At 42.0% G+C, this 16310-nt stretch overlaps 2 protein-coding genes across 2 annotated transcripts; one reads left to right on the top strand and one right to left on the bottom strand.

Moving 5' to 3' along the window:
* The first annotated feature begins 1588 nt into the window (after positions 1–1588).
* On the top strand, positions 1589–12580 carry SOD2 (superoxide dismutase 2). Its single transcript, XM_019663784.1, has 5 exons — positions 1589–1726; positions 2153–2355; positions 5502–5618; positions 7324–7503; positions 9738–12580. Exons 1-5 carry the CDS (start codon positions 1704–1706, stop codon positions 9881–9883), a joined length of 669 nt encoding a protein of 222 aa, XP_019519329.1. The 5' UTR covers positions 1589–1703; the 3' UTR covers positions 9884–12580.
* A 2094-nt stretch (positions 12581–14674) lies between these two features.
* On the bottom strand, positions 14675–15146 carry LOC109394006 (V-type proton ATPase subunit G 1-like). Its single transcript, XM_019663761.1, is given in 1 exon segment — positions 14675–15146. A coding segment is annotated over 1 exon segment (357 nt). The 3' UTR covers positions 14675–14789.
* Positions 15147–16310: the final 1164 nt, after the last annotated feature.

The following is a 16310-nucleotide window of genomic DNA, read 5'->3' as shown; positions in this document are numbered from 1 at the left end:
CTCTAAAACTGGCTCTTGGTACCTATGCTCGGATTGATGCTAGGATTTATGCAACAGCTTCCTAACTAGCCTGCCCCTCATGGTATCAATGCCAGACTACATTGCCTGAAAAACTACTTTTGATGTGCCTTACTTCAGCTAAAATGCTTCTCAATTTCCTGTTACCAATCACATGTTTGTTTTAAGGACATCCACAATGTACTCCCAATTTGAATCCCCACACACCCTGGATTACATTCTCCTGACTGCCAGCAAGCCCCAGCCCTCTTGCTGGGAAGTCATGCTGGGTGATTCCCCTAGCTAGTCCCCTAATCCAAAGCCTGGTCATCCTTGGGGGGGGGGGGNAAGGGAGGGAAGAAAAGTAGTGGGGGATGGGAGTTGTGAAGAGGGTGGAAGAAAGTAACTGAAACTATTAAGCACCTACTATCTGCTTCCTTTTATATTAATCTATTCAATAAGGGCCCAACTCAGACCAATAACTGTAAAGCTTTCCTACTTCTATATAGGGAGGATTCACACAACTCAGGATTAAAAAAAAAATTATTTATTTTTATTGGGGAACAGTATGTTTTTCCAGGACCCATCATCTCCAAGTCAAGTCGTTGTTTCAATCTAGTTGTGCAGGGTGCAGCTCCATGGCCCATGTGGGGCTTGAACCGGCAATCTTGGTGTTATGAGCACTGCGCTTTAACCAACTGAGCTAACCGGGCCCCTTCTTTAATTGTTGACAAAGCATTTGATAATTACAACTTATTAGACCATAAGACACTGTAGGAAAGACTCTGCTGTGCTATCTTTTATATTCTCTCAGTGGTTGGCTCATGGGAAGTCACTCCTAACAAATAGTCAAGACTTGACTTGTAGGTCTTAGTGTTCAAGAAAGTACAAACTTTGGGTTCTAATCCTGACTTTAAACTGTGCGACTAAGGCAACCTGCTTAATCTCAGTGAACTCATCAACTGTCACCTGGAGTTGACAATACCTACCCTGGGGGTGAAATAAAGATAAATGTATGTAAATCCTGCAACGCAGTCCCTGGCCCATCCTTAGTGTTCAGTAACGCTATCATCAGGTCTGGCGGAGGTCCCAAGGTCAGTTCTCTCCGAAAGAAAGGTCACTCGGGGGCAGTACTTGAGGGGGGCTGGCCCTACAGCTTCCCAGAACCCAGGACCCACCTTAGGGACGCGGAGGCGCGCGCCATGGCCGTTCCGGAAAACAGGTGTTTGTTCTCTGGGAAGTTTACCCCACCCACCCGCAGCGCCAGCAGCGCCAGCAGCGCCGCCAGCAAAGGGGCAGGGACGCTTTCGCGGACCCGGCGATCCCGCCCCCTCCCCCTGGCCGCGTTGGGCGGTGCCGGCGCGGGCGTAGCTGTGGACCGTACCATCTCGCACTGGGGGGGGGAGCGGCCTTCCCTTGGGCGACAAATCGGGAAGCACGATAGGTGGGCACCGCGGTGCCCGCATCCCACTGGAAAATGTCTGTGCAACCTCGTTTCTCGCGTTCCCTGGGCCTAGGGAGCGGGTCGGGCGCGGGTGGGACAGACCCCGGGGCCGCGCACCCCCCGGGTTGGGAGCGGCGAGTAGGGGGCGGGGCCTGCGGCGGACGGCGGTGTCCTTGCACCGCAGCCCCGGTCGCCGGTTTACTCCGGGCGGTCAACGCGGTGCGGCGTCTGTGACTCTGAGAGGCCTGCAGGTGGCATCACCATGTTGTGCCGGGCGGCGAGCAGGTGAGGCGCCCGGGCCGCGCGGCGCAGCGGGGACGTGGTCCTGGCCCCAAGGATGAAGGGGGCAGGCAGCAGGCGGGCGGCGGGGGCCTCGGCGGGGACGGCGCAGTGGTGGCCTCCACGGTCCCGACTCTTTCTCCCGCCTCAGCCGCTCCTGGGCTGGGACCCGGCGAGGTCGAGGGCACTTTCGGGGCCCTGGTGTTGCAGGGACGCTGCGGGCGGCCCTGCCCGAGGGCAGGTGTGAGTTGGGCGCGTCCAGGTGCTGCCCGGGGGTAGGACAGCGGCTCGTTAAATGCTTCAAAGAATGCTGCGGGCGAGCGAGCGAGCGAGCGAACGCCGGAAAGGCCCAGGTCGCTGCTTCTCCTGCAGCCTCGTCCGCGCAGACGGTCGCTTGCATGGTCACCCGGTCTGTGCTTGCTCTCTTTCCAGCACGAGCCGGAAGCTGGTGCCGGCGTTGGGGTCTCTGGGCTCCAGGCAGAAGCACACCCTCCCCGACTTGCCATACGACTATGGCGCCCTGGAGCCACACATCAACGCCCAGATCATGCAGCTGCACCACAGCAAGCACCACGCGGCCTATGTGAACAACCTGAATGCCACCGAGGACAAGTACCAGGAGGCGCTGGAGAAGGGTAGGTGCCCGACGCCGAGACACGGGCTCAGGGGAAACATGACCGGCAGGCGCGTCTCCATAAAGCAAAGGCTCCTCGATTCAGGAGAACCGCTTCACGTGTTCCGGGCCGAAATTGACGAAGAAAAAATGCGTTTTGTGGGAAACTGAAACAGGCTTGTATTTATTGACTAACATTTAGAATTCAATTAAAATAGAATGTGGAGTTGCTATTTGTTTTTTTGTTTTTTAAGATCTCAGTTGACAAAAACAGTAAGCATGTAAACTTTGTGTTTTGTGTATGGGAATACTATGTTTTAATGTTTCTATACAAAAACTGTTACACTTTTCAATCTATTAGTTAAGCAGCGGTTTGCGGAGGAAATAATTGAGAGTCGTTTCCAGACTATATGTATGGTTCCATAAGCTACACAGTTAAAAAAAATTTTTTTTCTTAAATATACCCGTTTTTATTGAATTTCAGCCCTGTGGTATTTGTGGAGTAATTTTAGATAGCTTGTTGACAGCTTGTGGCAGCTTGTTGACTGGGGACATCTAGTGGAAAAATGTAGTATTTCAGCCTGGTTGTGTAGGAGGTAAATGGCTAAAGACAAAGAAGTTGCCCCATTCTGGAAAATTGACTGTGACAATCAGAGAAACCTCAAAAATAGCAAAAGATTCTGAATACGGGAAAAGTTTTGGTGATTTAGGAAATAACAAATTCGGGAAGGATGTGGTAATAGTGAGGTTGGGGAATATCCCAGTTGTGAAAGTATTTCCTGCGTGACAAAATCTGACACCTATGAACCTGTTTCTTCAATATTTTAAAAACAATTTCAGTCCTTTTCTTGTGCAATCAAAGCTTTACTTGTTTAATTAAACCCACTGGAAAAAAGGCTTTACGTTATATTCTACATTGCCCATAAATTAATAAGTACTTGTGCAGCTTGCTTTTATTTAAAAAGTTATATTTTAAAAATCATTAAAGTGACATTTTCATATTTGAAAATTTAGCAAGAAAGGAGTATAAGTAAAATATCAATTTCATCATGTGTAAGTAACATAAATACTTTTCAAACGAAAGTATTTAACTCTTAATGTGTTGAACAGATGAAAACACCTGAAGTGAACCCAAAGGAAATGTTGAACTTCTTAAAAGCAGATATTAAGTCCCCCAAATTTCTATTAAAATTTAAAAATGAATAAGTAAACTTTAAGAGATTAAGATTATTAAACTATTTCTCAATAAGCATGTTTCTATCCCGTTGGGAAAATTTAGTTGTTGATTTATTGAAGCACAATTTAATAAACCTGCGTTTATTTTTAGGGTTACTGTCCAAGAAAAATTTATGAGGGAGACACTGATCTGTAGGAAACTATTTTGTAAACATAACAACAAAAAGTTGGCATCTTAAAAAAACTCAAAGATTATGTATTCCGATATCACATGGTCCTCCCCTCCTTTCTGAACTGCTAACCAACTGGAGGTTTGGCCTTGTTTCAGAACGCGATATTTCTTACGTATGTTCTTAGTGTGCACCCTAAGAACAGAAGTAGAGAGCTTTTTCTATTATGTAAGCTCTGGTTCTTTGTGTCCTTCACTTTGCCTCTTGGTACTTATGAATAACATTCAATATTTATTGAACAAGGAAATTCCCATTTTTCCTAATAGTTCAGTTCATCTGTAGTTTGTGGAAGGCATAGAAAAAAATATTTTACTTTGCCTATTTTTTTTAGCAAGGTTGAAAAAAATGTCTTCAAACATGATATTCTTTTTTTAAAAGTACTATAGATACCAGAGAGTTTTTTACCTTAGAAACTGCATTCAATATATTCAATTATCTAGTTAGTCAGCAAACATGTATTGAGTACCTGCTACGTACAAGGCGGTATATTGGGCCCCGGGGCATAGCAGTGCACAAAAGTCCTTGTCCTCACCGGACCTTTCATTCTAGCAGGGAGATGGATGAACACGTGAATATGTAGCATGCCAAGGGTTGTAAGTCCTATGCAGAAAGACAAAGTAGGGGAATTGCCCATTTTACCCTGTGGTTAGAGAAGGCTTCACCGATGAGGTTGACATTTCAGTAGAGGCTTGAAGGAGAGATGAGGGAACGAAGCACGGGGCTGTCTCTGGGAAGAGCGTTCCCACACAGGCAGCAGCGGAAGCCATAAGCTGGGAGCATGCTGAGCTTCTCATGTAAGTGCAAGGAGGCCAGCGTGGCGGAGCCGGGCCAGCGAGGACACGCCAAGGGTCACGATGTGCATGTCTGTAGCTGATTGTAGGGACTTGGGGTTCACTCTGAGAAATGCAGCCATTGGAGGGTTTGGCTAGAGGAGTGCCATGATTAGTGTGGGGTCTAGAGGAGCCCTCTGGCCTCTGTGTTGAGAATAGACTGTAGGAGGTGGATGTGGAAGCAGGAACCCAGTGCCAGACAGTGGCAGGAACGCAGGTGGGAGCTGCTGCTGGTCTGCACGGGAGGTAGGAAGGCAGACTGGGATCTGGATGTGTTTTAAAGGAAGGGCTACTTTGCTGGTGCAGATGCTGGTGGATTAGATGTGGGGTGTGACAGGAAAGGAGTCAAACATGACCCAATTATCAAAAATGTCCTGAGAAGACAGCTCACACCTAAGAGACAGGAAAAGCCATAGGAGGAGTAAGTTTGGGGTTGAAAATCAGTTCAGTTTTTAATATGTTGTATTTCTTGTTAATGTAGCACTGAAATATTTCCTGGTGGATAGTTGTCTATTGGGAAAATGAGAGGTGAAAGTTTTCCATATAGCCCTTATATGGAACCATACATTTTAGCATTTCACCATTTTCTATCTTTTTTCTTAATTCTTTCATTTACTGGAATTTTTTCTAGTCAAGAAAACTGAGTTCTTAGAAGCTCACGAGTGAATTTTCTACTTTGTCACCCCTGCTGGGCCTCTTACTAGTTGTTCAGCATGTTATTAATTGAGATGAAAAATCACAGGGGCAAATAATTTTGGGACGGGTTTTTTTTTTTTTTGGTAGCATTTCGAAAATGTGGAATTTTAGGACCTCTAGGGATATTATAGATAAGCTGATTCAATTACCTGACATTTTACAAAGAATAAAATAATGTATAGAATAGTTGCAAAAGTAAGAGTTTTAAAAAATGTATTTGCATTTTAACATTTCAGGTGATGTTACAACTCAGATAACTCTTCAGGCTGCACTAAAGTTCAACGGTGGAGGCCATATCAATCATAGCATTTTCTGGACAAACCTGAGCCCTAATGGCGGTGGAGAACCCAAAGGTTGGCATATATTGGCGCAGGCTTAGCTGCATTTTGTGCGTGCTAAAAATGACTATTGATTTTCTTATGTTACTTTAGTTCTCTCTGAGATATATAATGGCCTATTTTTCATAGCAAGCAGTACAACCAAGTTGTAACTCTCAAAAGGACACATGTAAGAATGGAGAATGCGTTCAGGGAGTTGTGTCATCAGGTTTTATGCGCATGTGCGTGCACACACACACAATATCATGTCAGTGTCAATATCAGATACTTTTGTGCATTAGGAAGAGACTGAGAAACAGTTTTTAGAAAAGATAAGCTTTCACTTACTAGCTGTAGGACCTGTGGTGAGATATTTAACCATTCTGTAACCTAATTTCTTCACCTCTCTGATTCAGGGATTATAATAGGCTGTTTTTAGAATTAAATAAATTATTATATGTAAAGTGCATATAGTAGTACCTTTTGCTGTTATTTTACTGCTCTTCCTAACTAATAAGAAGTCAGTTGTCCCAGAAAATTTTCCGGGACAACTACATGTGATGAGTGGGGTACAGAGCTGATGGTCTGGCCTACTCTCCTCATTTACTTGACTTCCTGTGAAGAATGTGGAGGCCCTGATGACTTTAATTATCCTCCTCACTCCAGGGAAGTTATGGCGCATAAATACAGCTCCCTTCCTTTGTTTCTGGGCTTCTGGAATTTACCTTAAGTTTCTGCTTTTTTTTTTTTTTTTAAATTGCGTTCTAGAAGGCATCTTATGCACTTGAAATAAACAACTCATTAGGAAGTAAAGATGAATGGGAGGGTAAGTGTGGGGAGCTGGACAATTTATTGTTTGTGAGTTAGGTTTTCAGACCATGACCTAATCCTTTTGAGGTTTTGTGAGTTACCGGAGTATCAGATACACCCCTATTCAACCAACAGGTTTTGGTACTCTGCCATTTTGTGTTATCTGTACCACTTCATTCCATCATTTGTGCTTATAACAGATGCTTACTTTTTTTTTTTTTTTTGCTGAGCCATCCTGCCACCTGTTGGCTGCTCAGCTTGGGCCAGGCATCGAACTGCTGTTGCTCAGAGCTCACTCTCTTGAGTGAGCTCTTAACCAACTGAGCCACTCGGCCGGCCCCAGATGATTACTTTTAACCAGTAGAATCAGAGAAGTGATCATTTTGGTCTAGTTGATTTAGTTGATGTGCTCAATCTAAAATTATAATTATATTCTATATTACTACAGAATAAAAAGCGTTATAGCTCTGAAAGCGTACTCTTAGTTCAGTAATAGAGGAGAAGAATCACTCTTTAAAAATGATATACTTGAGAGGGGAAAGATTCAGGCTGTCTGGAGAAGAACCAGGTAACAGCCATAACATTTTATTCCCCTACTAGACAGAGTAGGTGGGGTAGAAGTCAGTGTAAAATCTTCTATTGAGGGGAGAAAAAGAAAGGTAAGGGAAAATAGTCTTTCTTTTTTTTATGGCAATAGCACATTGAGTGAAGAACCGCCCCTAACATGCTTCAGAAACAAACACTGGTGTCAGGGCAGGAGTAACACAGTGTTATATAGGCCCGCTGGGCTTTGTTATAGCTTCTATATGATGTCTTGTATCTTGGGCCATATGACAAAAGTATTTTAATATATGTACTACAATATTTTATTGCAGTTGTTGCCATCTGCTCATTTGTGGGTGTTCTTTGGATTTTTTTTTCCTTTTAATAGGGGAATTGCTGGAAGTCATCAAACGTGACTTTGGTTCCTTCACCAAATTTAAGGAGAAGCTGACCGCTGTATCTGCTGGTGTTCAAGGTTCAGGTTGGGGTTGGCTTGGTTTCAATAAGGAGCAGGGACGCTTACAGATTGTTGCTTGTCCTAACCAGGATCCCCTGCAGGGAACAACAGGTGAGATTGGAAAATTGTTGCACATTCATTTGCGAGAGATGGATCACTATAAAGCATTTAACTTGAAATAAGAAAAACTAGCAGTGTTTAAATCTATTGTATTTATGTACTCATTTGAGCAAATCTTAACAGATATATCGAGTCTTATGTGAGCAACAGTGCTTTAAAAGTCCTTGGTATTTTGAAATCTTAAATTTTATAAAAAATAAGCACTTCTGGGGTGGCCGGTTAGCTCAGTTAGTTAGAGCACAGCGCTCATAACACCAAGGTTGCTGGTTCGATCCCCACGTCCTCCACAACTAGATTGAAACAACTACCTGAGCTGATGGGTCCTGGGAAAACACACATTGTTCCCTAATTAAAAGAAAAAGAAAAAAAAAAAAAAGGGCCAGCCAAGTGGCGCATTGGTTAAGAGCTGGCTTGGGACGCCAGAGGGCCCCGGCTTGGATCCCACGTATGAGGGCCAGTGACACTGCCCTCCACAGCTAAGATGCTGAACAACAGCTCAACCTGGAGCTGGGCTGCCGTGAGTCGCCGGCGACAGTGTAGGCTGCAGCCCCTGTGGCAGTGGGTTGCCATGGGCTACTGTGTATAGCCAGCAGCCAGCGTGAGTGGCCGTCCAGAAGCCAGCGACTGATCTGTCTCACCCGGGAAGAGCACAATGATGGTGCCAATTTGGGCCAGTGAAGCAATGTCCTCCACAACCAAACTGAAGAACAAAAGGACAACAACTTGTCTGTTTCCCTTCCACCAATTCCCCAATAAAAAATCTTAAAAAAAAAAAAAGCCCATGTAATTTTATAGATACATTAACAGAAAAAGTCTTAAACTCTGCTTCATTTGTTAGAATTCGTATCTGCTTATATAATTATATGCACTAAAAAAAATCCTAAAATTAGATTAACAACAAGAGCGAGGAAAAGACATAGGAGCTGAGTCTGACTTTAGACCTTGGACTCTCACTCCCTCTGCTGAGCACTTGTGGTCTAACTGGGTGAGAGCTCAGGTTTCCAGAATTCTGCCTTTCTGGGGGTTTTTAGTCTGAAAATATTTGGCTTAGAAGCTCTAGGCTGGGCTCACCCAATCCTTTTTTATGTTGAGCCAGATTGAATTAGAAGCTGCTTAGGAAAAAGAGTCATAAGTTATCCAGCAATTAGCTGAAACTGTGATCTTCAATGTGAAGAAGCCAAAGTGATACCTTAACATTGAACAACAGCGGTTCTCAGCCACCTTTTCTACTGCTACGCATGTCAGAAGACTTGGTTTTGTGACTCACTTCCCTGGACATACTCAGACTGCCAGAATCTAAATGGCTCTTTTAGGAAAGATAGCACAGAATTTGTGACAGCAACAAAAGATTTGTGAACACTGACTGCTGTGGAGTCAGGTATACCTGTGAAGGTACCTAACTGGAAAAGCTCTGATTTCCAGGTGAATCCTGGCTACACCTTTTCCTCTCCCACTTGAAGAAAGCCCATTGGAATGAAAATAAGTGAGAGGCAATTTATTTATGGGAAAAATCATTTGTAAATTTCACTACCTTAATTATTAATAATAAATTATTAATGACATACCTCACAACTGATCGACATACTGGTTGAGAATTGTTTTCTAGAGGAGAACTATCATTTATTTAGTTTGAGAGTTTTTTTTTAAATGCTTTATATAACTAATTTTTCATTTACACTATTTAGTTTCTGAAGCCAGTGTTTCTCTTTTTTTAGTTTTCTTCAGTTTTCCTGATTAACTTGTTCTTTCTGTTAGTGTCTCATAAATGTTTTGTATTCTCTAAGACTTTAACATTAGCCTTGGGGAGCAGGGCAGGTTTCTCATAACGATCCCCAGTGCTTAGGACCTTTGGAAGGTCCTCAATCACCCCTACAAACAGCACACCCTCACTGAGACCCCCAGTGAGGATGGCTGAGAATGGGCTCTTGGAAAAATCTTTTAGTATTTTAAGAACAGCTGTTAAAATATTGTAGTTAATTGATTTTCCCAAGTCTATTTTAATTATTTTTACTATTTATCACCATTTCTTCCGAAGAGTAAAGTTTAACATTTTTTTATAGGAATATTTAGTCTTATTCACATTTCCTATTTATATAAGAAACTGAAAAATGGATGAGAATGTTGCAAAGATAATTTTGTATGCATAGCATAAAGTTCAGATTGAGAAGATGCAGTGTTGTAGGTTGAAATTTATAGTTTTTGCTTTTTTTCCTTCTTTCCTACAGGTTTGATTCCACTGCTGGGAATTGATGTGTGGGAGCATGCTTATTACCTTCAGTACAAAAATGTCAGACCTGATTATCTAAAAGCGATTTGGAACGTAATCAACTGGGAGAATGTAACTGAAAGATACGTGGCTTGCAAAAAGTAAAACATGAGCATTGCACATAAACATAAAGCTCTTTATTACTATTTTTGAGTAGTGCAGAGTACTGCAATATACCCATAAAGCTGCTCTATCGTAGAGATCTGAATGTAGCTTATTCAAGTATTTGATAAACATAATGTAGTGCCGTGAATCATTTCTTGTTTTAAAATTTTGTTATTGAGCAACTGTTTGAAAGTGGTAAATGCTGTCTTTTGATTGCACATTTTCTTCAGAGAGCTAAAATACCTGGGAGGGTATGAATGTCATCACAAAGCCATCAAAAACATTGTATCCCTATTTGTTGGGGCCTCTAGCAAAGGCTTTCTAATTTGTTTCTATTGCATTTACAGAAAATCTAGTCTTTTGCCCCAGTTGTTAACAATAAAATACTAAATTTATTCCCCAAGCAATAGTCAGCTAGTCAGCTTTCTACTAAAAATTTCTCTTTTTGTAAGTAATCCTCTGTCTAGGATATCACCCAGTGGTCTTTATTTATGGTCACGTGTTGCACAAAGTTAACACCATTTGTCATTTAAAAAAATATAACTTGATTGCTAATTGAGAATTGCTTTATTATGAGAAGGAAATAGTTCTGCATCTGAATTTTTTTTGTAGAAAGAAATACAAAGACCTTTACATGAAAATTTGTCCTCAAACATAGAAACGTGTGTTGCATAAGTACTCAAAGTGGGTAAATTGGGCCCAGTTGATGAAATCAGTGATAGGGATGAGGCCACTGGTCACTGGCCAGGCGCTGGCCTGGCCCCCTTCTTTCAGGCCTGTTTTGAGCAGCTTTCTCAGAAGCACCCAGCATGGTCAGGCGTTGCCTTCCCAGCGAAGACAGGCAAAGTGGCTCCTGGTCTTAGCTGCGCCTCCCCCAAGAATATTCATTTTCAAAGACTTGTTTTTGAGTTATTCTAGCCATTTGATGCTGTTTTTCTCTTTCTTTAGAAAAATGTGCAATCTCTATAGGAGCTTTATATTGTTGAATTTTTTTCAATAAAGGGAAAACTACACCCAGAATACAGCGACACAGCATGTCAGATTTTGTTCCTGTTCTGTTGTAAACGGAGCTGTTTCCAGGTAGCCCAGAGCCTTTGAGCATCCCACGTTTCAGCATCTTCCTCATCATCTTTAATGGCTGTATAATATTTTATCAATTGGACAGTTCCTAATTTATTTTACAGTTCTATTACTGAATTTTACATTTGTTTCTAATTGTTTATTACAAATAATGCTGTGTTGAGCAACCCACATAGGTTTTACCTTCTATTGGAATATTTTCTCTATATAGGTTTTTTCTTAAACCTATTTAGTAACAGGATGTTTTCCCAGTTTATTTTTGATTTTTTTTCACCACTTTATTTTCCTGTTTGTTTTTTTTTAATTGGAAAGATGGAGTAACTTAGCAGTTTCAATATTGAAGACTGAAGTTTAAAAAAAATTAAATTCAAAGCACTTTTCTTTTAGAATTCAATTAGAAAAGCTTCTGAATTGTCAAGTGTTGAAGAGACTGATGACTCTGAGAGTGTGTGTGTGTGTGTGTGTGTGTGTGTGTGTGTGTGTGTTTATGCTTACAGATTGAAAATACTTGAGAGACTGATTATAAACCACATTAAAATGGCTTTCATGAAGGGCAAATGGAAGTCAGGTGATTACTGCTTACATACATAATATATATATGCTGATATATTTATACACAAGGCAATGAACTTTAAACAGACCTAGAAAAGTAGGACCTTTTGAAAGATGGTCTTTTGAGTACGAGTAGTCTGCTAGATCATGGTTTGTATGGAACTGAGTTGTGTAGAGACTACTGATTTACATAAAACTTTTTGACTCTTATTAAGTTTTAAGATTTCAAAAAAAAAATTGAATGTTGAAATTTTTATGGGGCCCCATTTTTGCTTTGGCTTTATGTTGAGGGAACGAGGAAAAGCACACTGTCCTCTAAGGTTTTGCTTTTCCCTCTCTGTCAGATAGATTTTTAAGAGCCTACGATAATGTAAAGATTTTAATTATCCAGCAGAAAATGAAACTAAGGTTCTGTTTAGCCCTGTTTTTCATAACAGAAAAGAAACAGAAAAGGTGAAATAGCCGTTTCTTTTGAAAAGAACAAGCATTGTTCATCCAGGAAGGATATTTGTGACCGAAACAGCAGGGCATGCTCTAGTCTTGATATGCTTCACAAACCTTAGCACGATTCGTGCTGCAGGGGAATAGGACACAAACAGGTCTGTGAAATAGCATCTGTTGCCTGAACCATTGGATAATTATACTTAATATTGAGAAGTTACAACTTAATTACTCCTCAAGTTCAGGATCTTATAAAATGAGATTTGAATTTCTGTTGGGTACCTTTAAAAAAGTAACATCAAAATCATATAATTAAGATTGATGTGTGTTGTGAGTCATATCTAAAACTAGGTATAAACACAAACTTTGTTTCCTGTTTTATTTTCAGGGATACTACTGTTTGGGAAAGCTATTAGGTAACTTGTAAATCACTGTCTCTCATCTTTAGTCATAACCTCATGATCCAGCAAGCTAATGTCCTGTCTTCTAAGATACACATAGTACATACTAAAAATCCTATAAGGTCCTGGATAGTTTTCACTTAATTCATTAAAGAAACATTTATTTTCCTAATGTAAGTGTGAAATTTTTTGATTGTTAATAAAAGAATCTTTCACCTATCAAGAGGTCTGTGTTATGCATGTGTGTCAAAACATTAATCCTACAATGCTTTTATAATTTTTACTGTGGGAAAGAAATACTAAATGATAGGTACTTGAAATTTTACTCTTAAAACTCAGAAGGCCTACAAACTATCTCCAGTCATATCTGTAGTAAGTCATCTGAAAATGGAATAGCATAATTATTTTTCATTTATTTTTTACACGTTAGACATTCAATATTATTTTATATTAGTTTCAGGTATACAGCATAGTAGTTAGACATTTGTAATTTTAGAAATGATCCCCCTGACTAGTCTAGTACCCACCTGGCACTATGCAGTTATTGACTATATTCTCTGTGCTTTACATCCACTTTTAACTTTTGTAACTACCAATTTGTACTTAATTCCTTCAACTTTTTCACTGCCTCCCAACCCCCCACCCATTCATCACCCCAATAAATCTAGTACCCATCTGACACCATACATAGTTATTAAATATTGACTATATTCCCTATGCTATACTTCACATCCCTGACTACTGTGTAACAACAAATTTGTACTTTTTTTATTTAAAATATTTTATTGGGGAATTGGAGAAGGGGAACAGCCAAGTTGTCCTTCAATCTTAGTTGTGGAGGGCACAGCCAGCTCAGCTCCAAGTCCAGTCACCATCCGGCAGCCCATTGGTAGCTCAGGGCAGCTCAGCTCAAGGTGCCATGTTCAATCTTAGTTGCGGGTGGGCGTAGCCCACCATCCCATGCAGGAGTTGAACTGGCAACCTTGTTAGGAGCACGTGCTCTCACCAGCAGAGCTGTCCTGCCACCTGTTGGCAGCTCAGCTTGGGTGCAGCTCACTGGCCCATGTGGGAATCGAACTGGTGACCCTGTTTCTCAGAGCTCGTGCTCAACCAACTGAGCCACTTGGCCGGCCAAATTTGTACTTCTTAATCTTACCTTTTTTCACTCACCCCAACCCCCCTCCCATCTGTCAACCATCAAACTGTTCTCTGTATTTATGAGTTTGTTTCTGTTTTGTTGGTTTATTTGTTCTTTGGGTTCCACATGTAAGCGAAGTCACATTGCATATGCTTTTCTCTGTCTGACATACTCAGCACAATTCCCTCCAGGTCCATCCATGCCGCCACATATGGCAAGAACCCATTCCCTTCCGTGGAAGAGCAATATTCCATTATAGTATATATGTACCACCTACTCAATCCATTCTTCATTGGTGGACAGCCAGGCCGCCTCCACATCTTGGCCATTGTAAACAATGTTGTAGTGAACATATGGATGCACATGTCTCCTTGAAGTGGCGTTTTGGGTTTCTTCGGATAAATACCTGGAACTGGGATTACTGGGTCCTTTGTCTCTTGTTATAACCTTTGTTGTAAAGTCTATTTTGTCTGGTTGTATTGCTACCCCAGCTTTTTTGTTTGTTTCCATTTTCATAAAATATCTTTTCCCCATTTTCTTTCAGTCTGTGTGTGCCTTTTGATCTGAAGTGAGTCTCTTGTAGGCATGATATTCAAGGGTCTTATTATCTTATCTATTCAGGCACCCTACTTTTTGGAGCATTGAGTCCATGATAGATACGTAGTTATTGCCACTTCATATATATATATATATTCGTCTTAAAATCCCTCTGATTCCTTTAATACTGGTTTGGTGGTGATGAACTCCTTTAGCTTTTTCTTGTCTGGGACGCTCTTTATCTGTCCTTAGATTCTAAATGATAGCTTTGCTGGGTAGGTTAATCTTGGTTGTAGGTCCTTGCTTTTCATCACTGTGAATATTTTTCTGCCAATCCCTTCTGGTCTGGAAAGTTCCTGTTGAGAAATCAGCTGACAGTCTTATGGGAGCTCTCTTGTAGGTAACTAACTGCTGTTCTCTTGCTGCTTTTAAGATTCTCTCTTAGTATTTTTTTTTTTTTTTAGCTGAGCCATCCTGCCACCCGTTGGCAGCTCAGTGGCAGCTCAGCTCAGTCCCGGCATCAAACCGCTGTTGCTCAGAGCTCAAATTCTTGAGGGAGCTCTTAACCAACTGAGCCACTTGGCCAGCCGTCTCTTAGTCGTTAACTTTTGGCATTTTATTTTATTTTATTATTTTTTTTAAACAGAAATAATTTAATGCCTTTCACAAGAATATAACTCAAGCTTTGCTAAAGCTTCATATTCCATGGAGGCATCGAGGTGCCAATCCATGGAACAGGCACTTCTTTCTTCTTCCTCTATCCATTTACGCGGTAGTTTTCATGGATTTCTGGCCGGATATCACAGACAAAGGCCAAGAGGTTATCCAGGACTTCATCCCTGTTCTGCTGGAAGTAGGTCTGGAGGATGCTCATCTTCTCTTGGGTGTCCTTCTCCACTTCAGTGCTGCAACTGCCGTGCGATCCCAGAGCCGCAGCCTCCTTGGCCTTGAACTCCTTCTCCCTCTGTAGGCGGTACTGTTCAATTTCAGCCTGAGCCTCTTCTTTGGCCTGCTTCAGCCTCCGGTTCTTTCGCTTGCGGGCCTCGGACACCTTCTCGGCGGCCCGCTTCTCGGCCTGCAGCAGCTGTTAAATACCCTGCGACTGACTGGCCATGGTGGAGAGAACTCCGAAGCCGGGGCCAGCGGCCTAAATCCGCTCGGTTACCCGGTTGGTCAGCTGATCCCGTCCAACTTTTGGCATTTTAATTATGATACGTCTTGGTTGGGCCTCTTTGGGTTCATCTTGTTTGGAGTCTCTGTGCTTCCTGGGCTTGTATGTCTATTTCCTTCACCAGGTTAGGGAAGTTTTTCATCGTTATTTCTTCAAATAGGTTTTTAATTCCTTGCTTTCTCTCTTCTGGTACCCTTGTGATGAGAATGTTGGTGTGCTTGATGATGTCCTTGAAGCCCCTGAAGCTCTCCTCAAATTTTTGGATTCTTTTTTCTTTTTGCTAGTCTGATTGGGTGTTTTCTGCTATCTTATCTTTTAAATTGCTGATTTGATCCTCTGCTCCATTTAATCTGTTGAATTTCTCTTTTTCATTTCAGTTATTGTATTCTTCATTTATGACTGGTTCTTTTTTATGTTTCCTATCTCTTTGTTGAAGTTCTCACTGAGATCATTGAGCATCCTTGTAACCAGTGTTTTGAACTCTGCGTCTGGTAGATTGCTTGTCTCTATTTTGTTTAGTTTCTTTTCTGGAGCCTTGTTCTGTCCTTTTATTTGGGACATGTTTCTGTCTCCCCATTTTGGCTGCCTCCCTGTTTTGTTTCTATGTGTTAGGTAGGGCTGCTATGCCTGCCAGTCTTAGTAGGAGGGCCTTATATAGTATGTGTCCTGTGGGACCCATTGGTTCAGTCTCCCTTGCCACCAGAGCTGGGTGTTTCAGGTCTGTCCTTTGTGTGGGTTGTGTGTCCCCTCCTGTTGTAGTTGAGCCTTGGTTGCCGTTTGCACGTCATTGGGAGAAATTGACTCTCAGGCTGATTGGTTGTAAGGACTGGCCTGACTGCGGTGGAAGAGCTGTGGTCCAAAAGCTGACCCTTCAGAGCAGGGTTTGCTTTGTAGGCCTCTGGTGTCTGCCCAGCCTGCCCTTTGGGTGTGTTGTCCTTGGAGGCCACCAGGGGATGCACCGGCTTGTTCTGAATATGGCCACCAGGCATGCCAGCCCTGGGGCCTCCTGGGTGGGGACCTGCTGTAGGCCAAGTTTAACCATAGTCCATGCTCTGCCTGGGGCCACCTGGTGTGAGCCACAAAGCAATTCACAGATGACCGCCACCC

This window comes from Hipposideros armiger, unplaced genomic scaffold (assembly GCF_001890085.2).
Source record: "Hipposideros armiger isolate ML-2016 unplaced genomic scaffold, ASM189008v1 scaffold_404, whole genome shotgun sequence".
NCBI classification, from domain to species: Eukaryota; Metazoa; Chordata; class Mammalia; order Chiroptera; family Hipposideridae; genus Hipposideros; species Hipposideros armiger.
This window is presented reverse-complemented; position numbering and strand designations above follow the sequence as displayed.

Bases quoted from the DNA above. Each gene is read 5' to 3' on its own strand.
- SOD2 (XM_019663784.1), top strand. From the start codon at position 1,704: ATGTTGTGCCGGGCGGCGAGCAG. The intron at 1,727-2,152 runs GTGAGGCGCCCG...CTCTCTTTCCAG, and splicing joins TTGTGCCGGGCGGCGAGCAG to CACGAGCCGGAAGCTGGTGC. The intron at 2,356-5,501 runs GTAGGTGCCCGA...TTAACATTTCAG, and splicing joins CCAGGAGGCGCTGGAGAAGG to GTGATGTTACAACTCAGATA.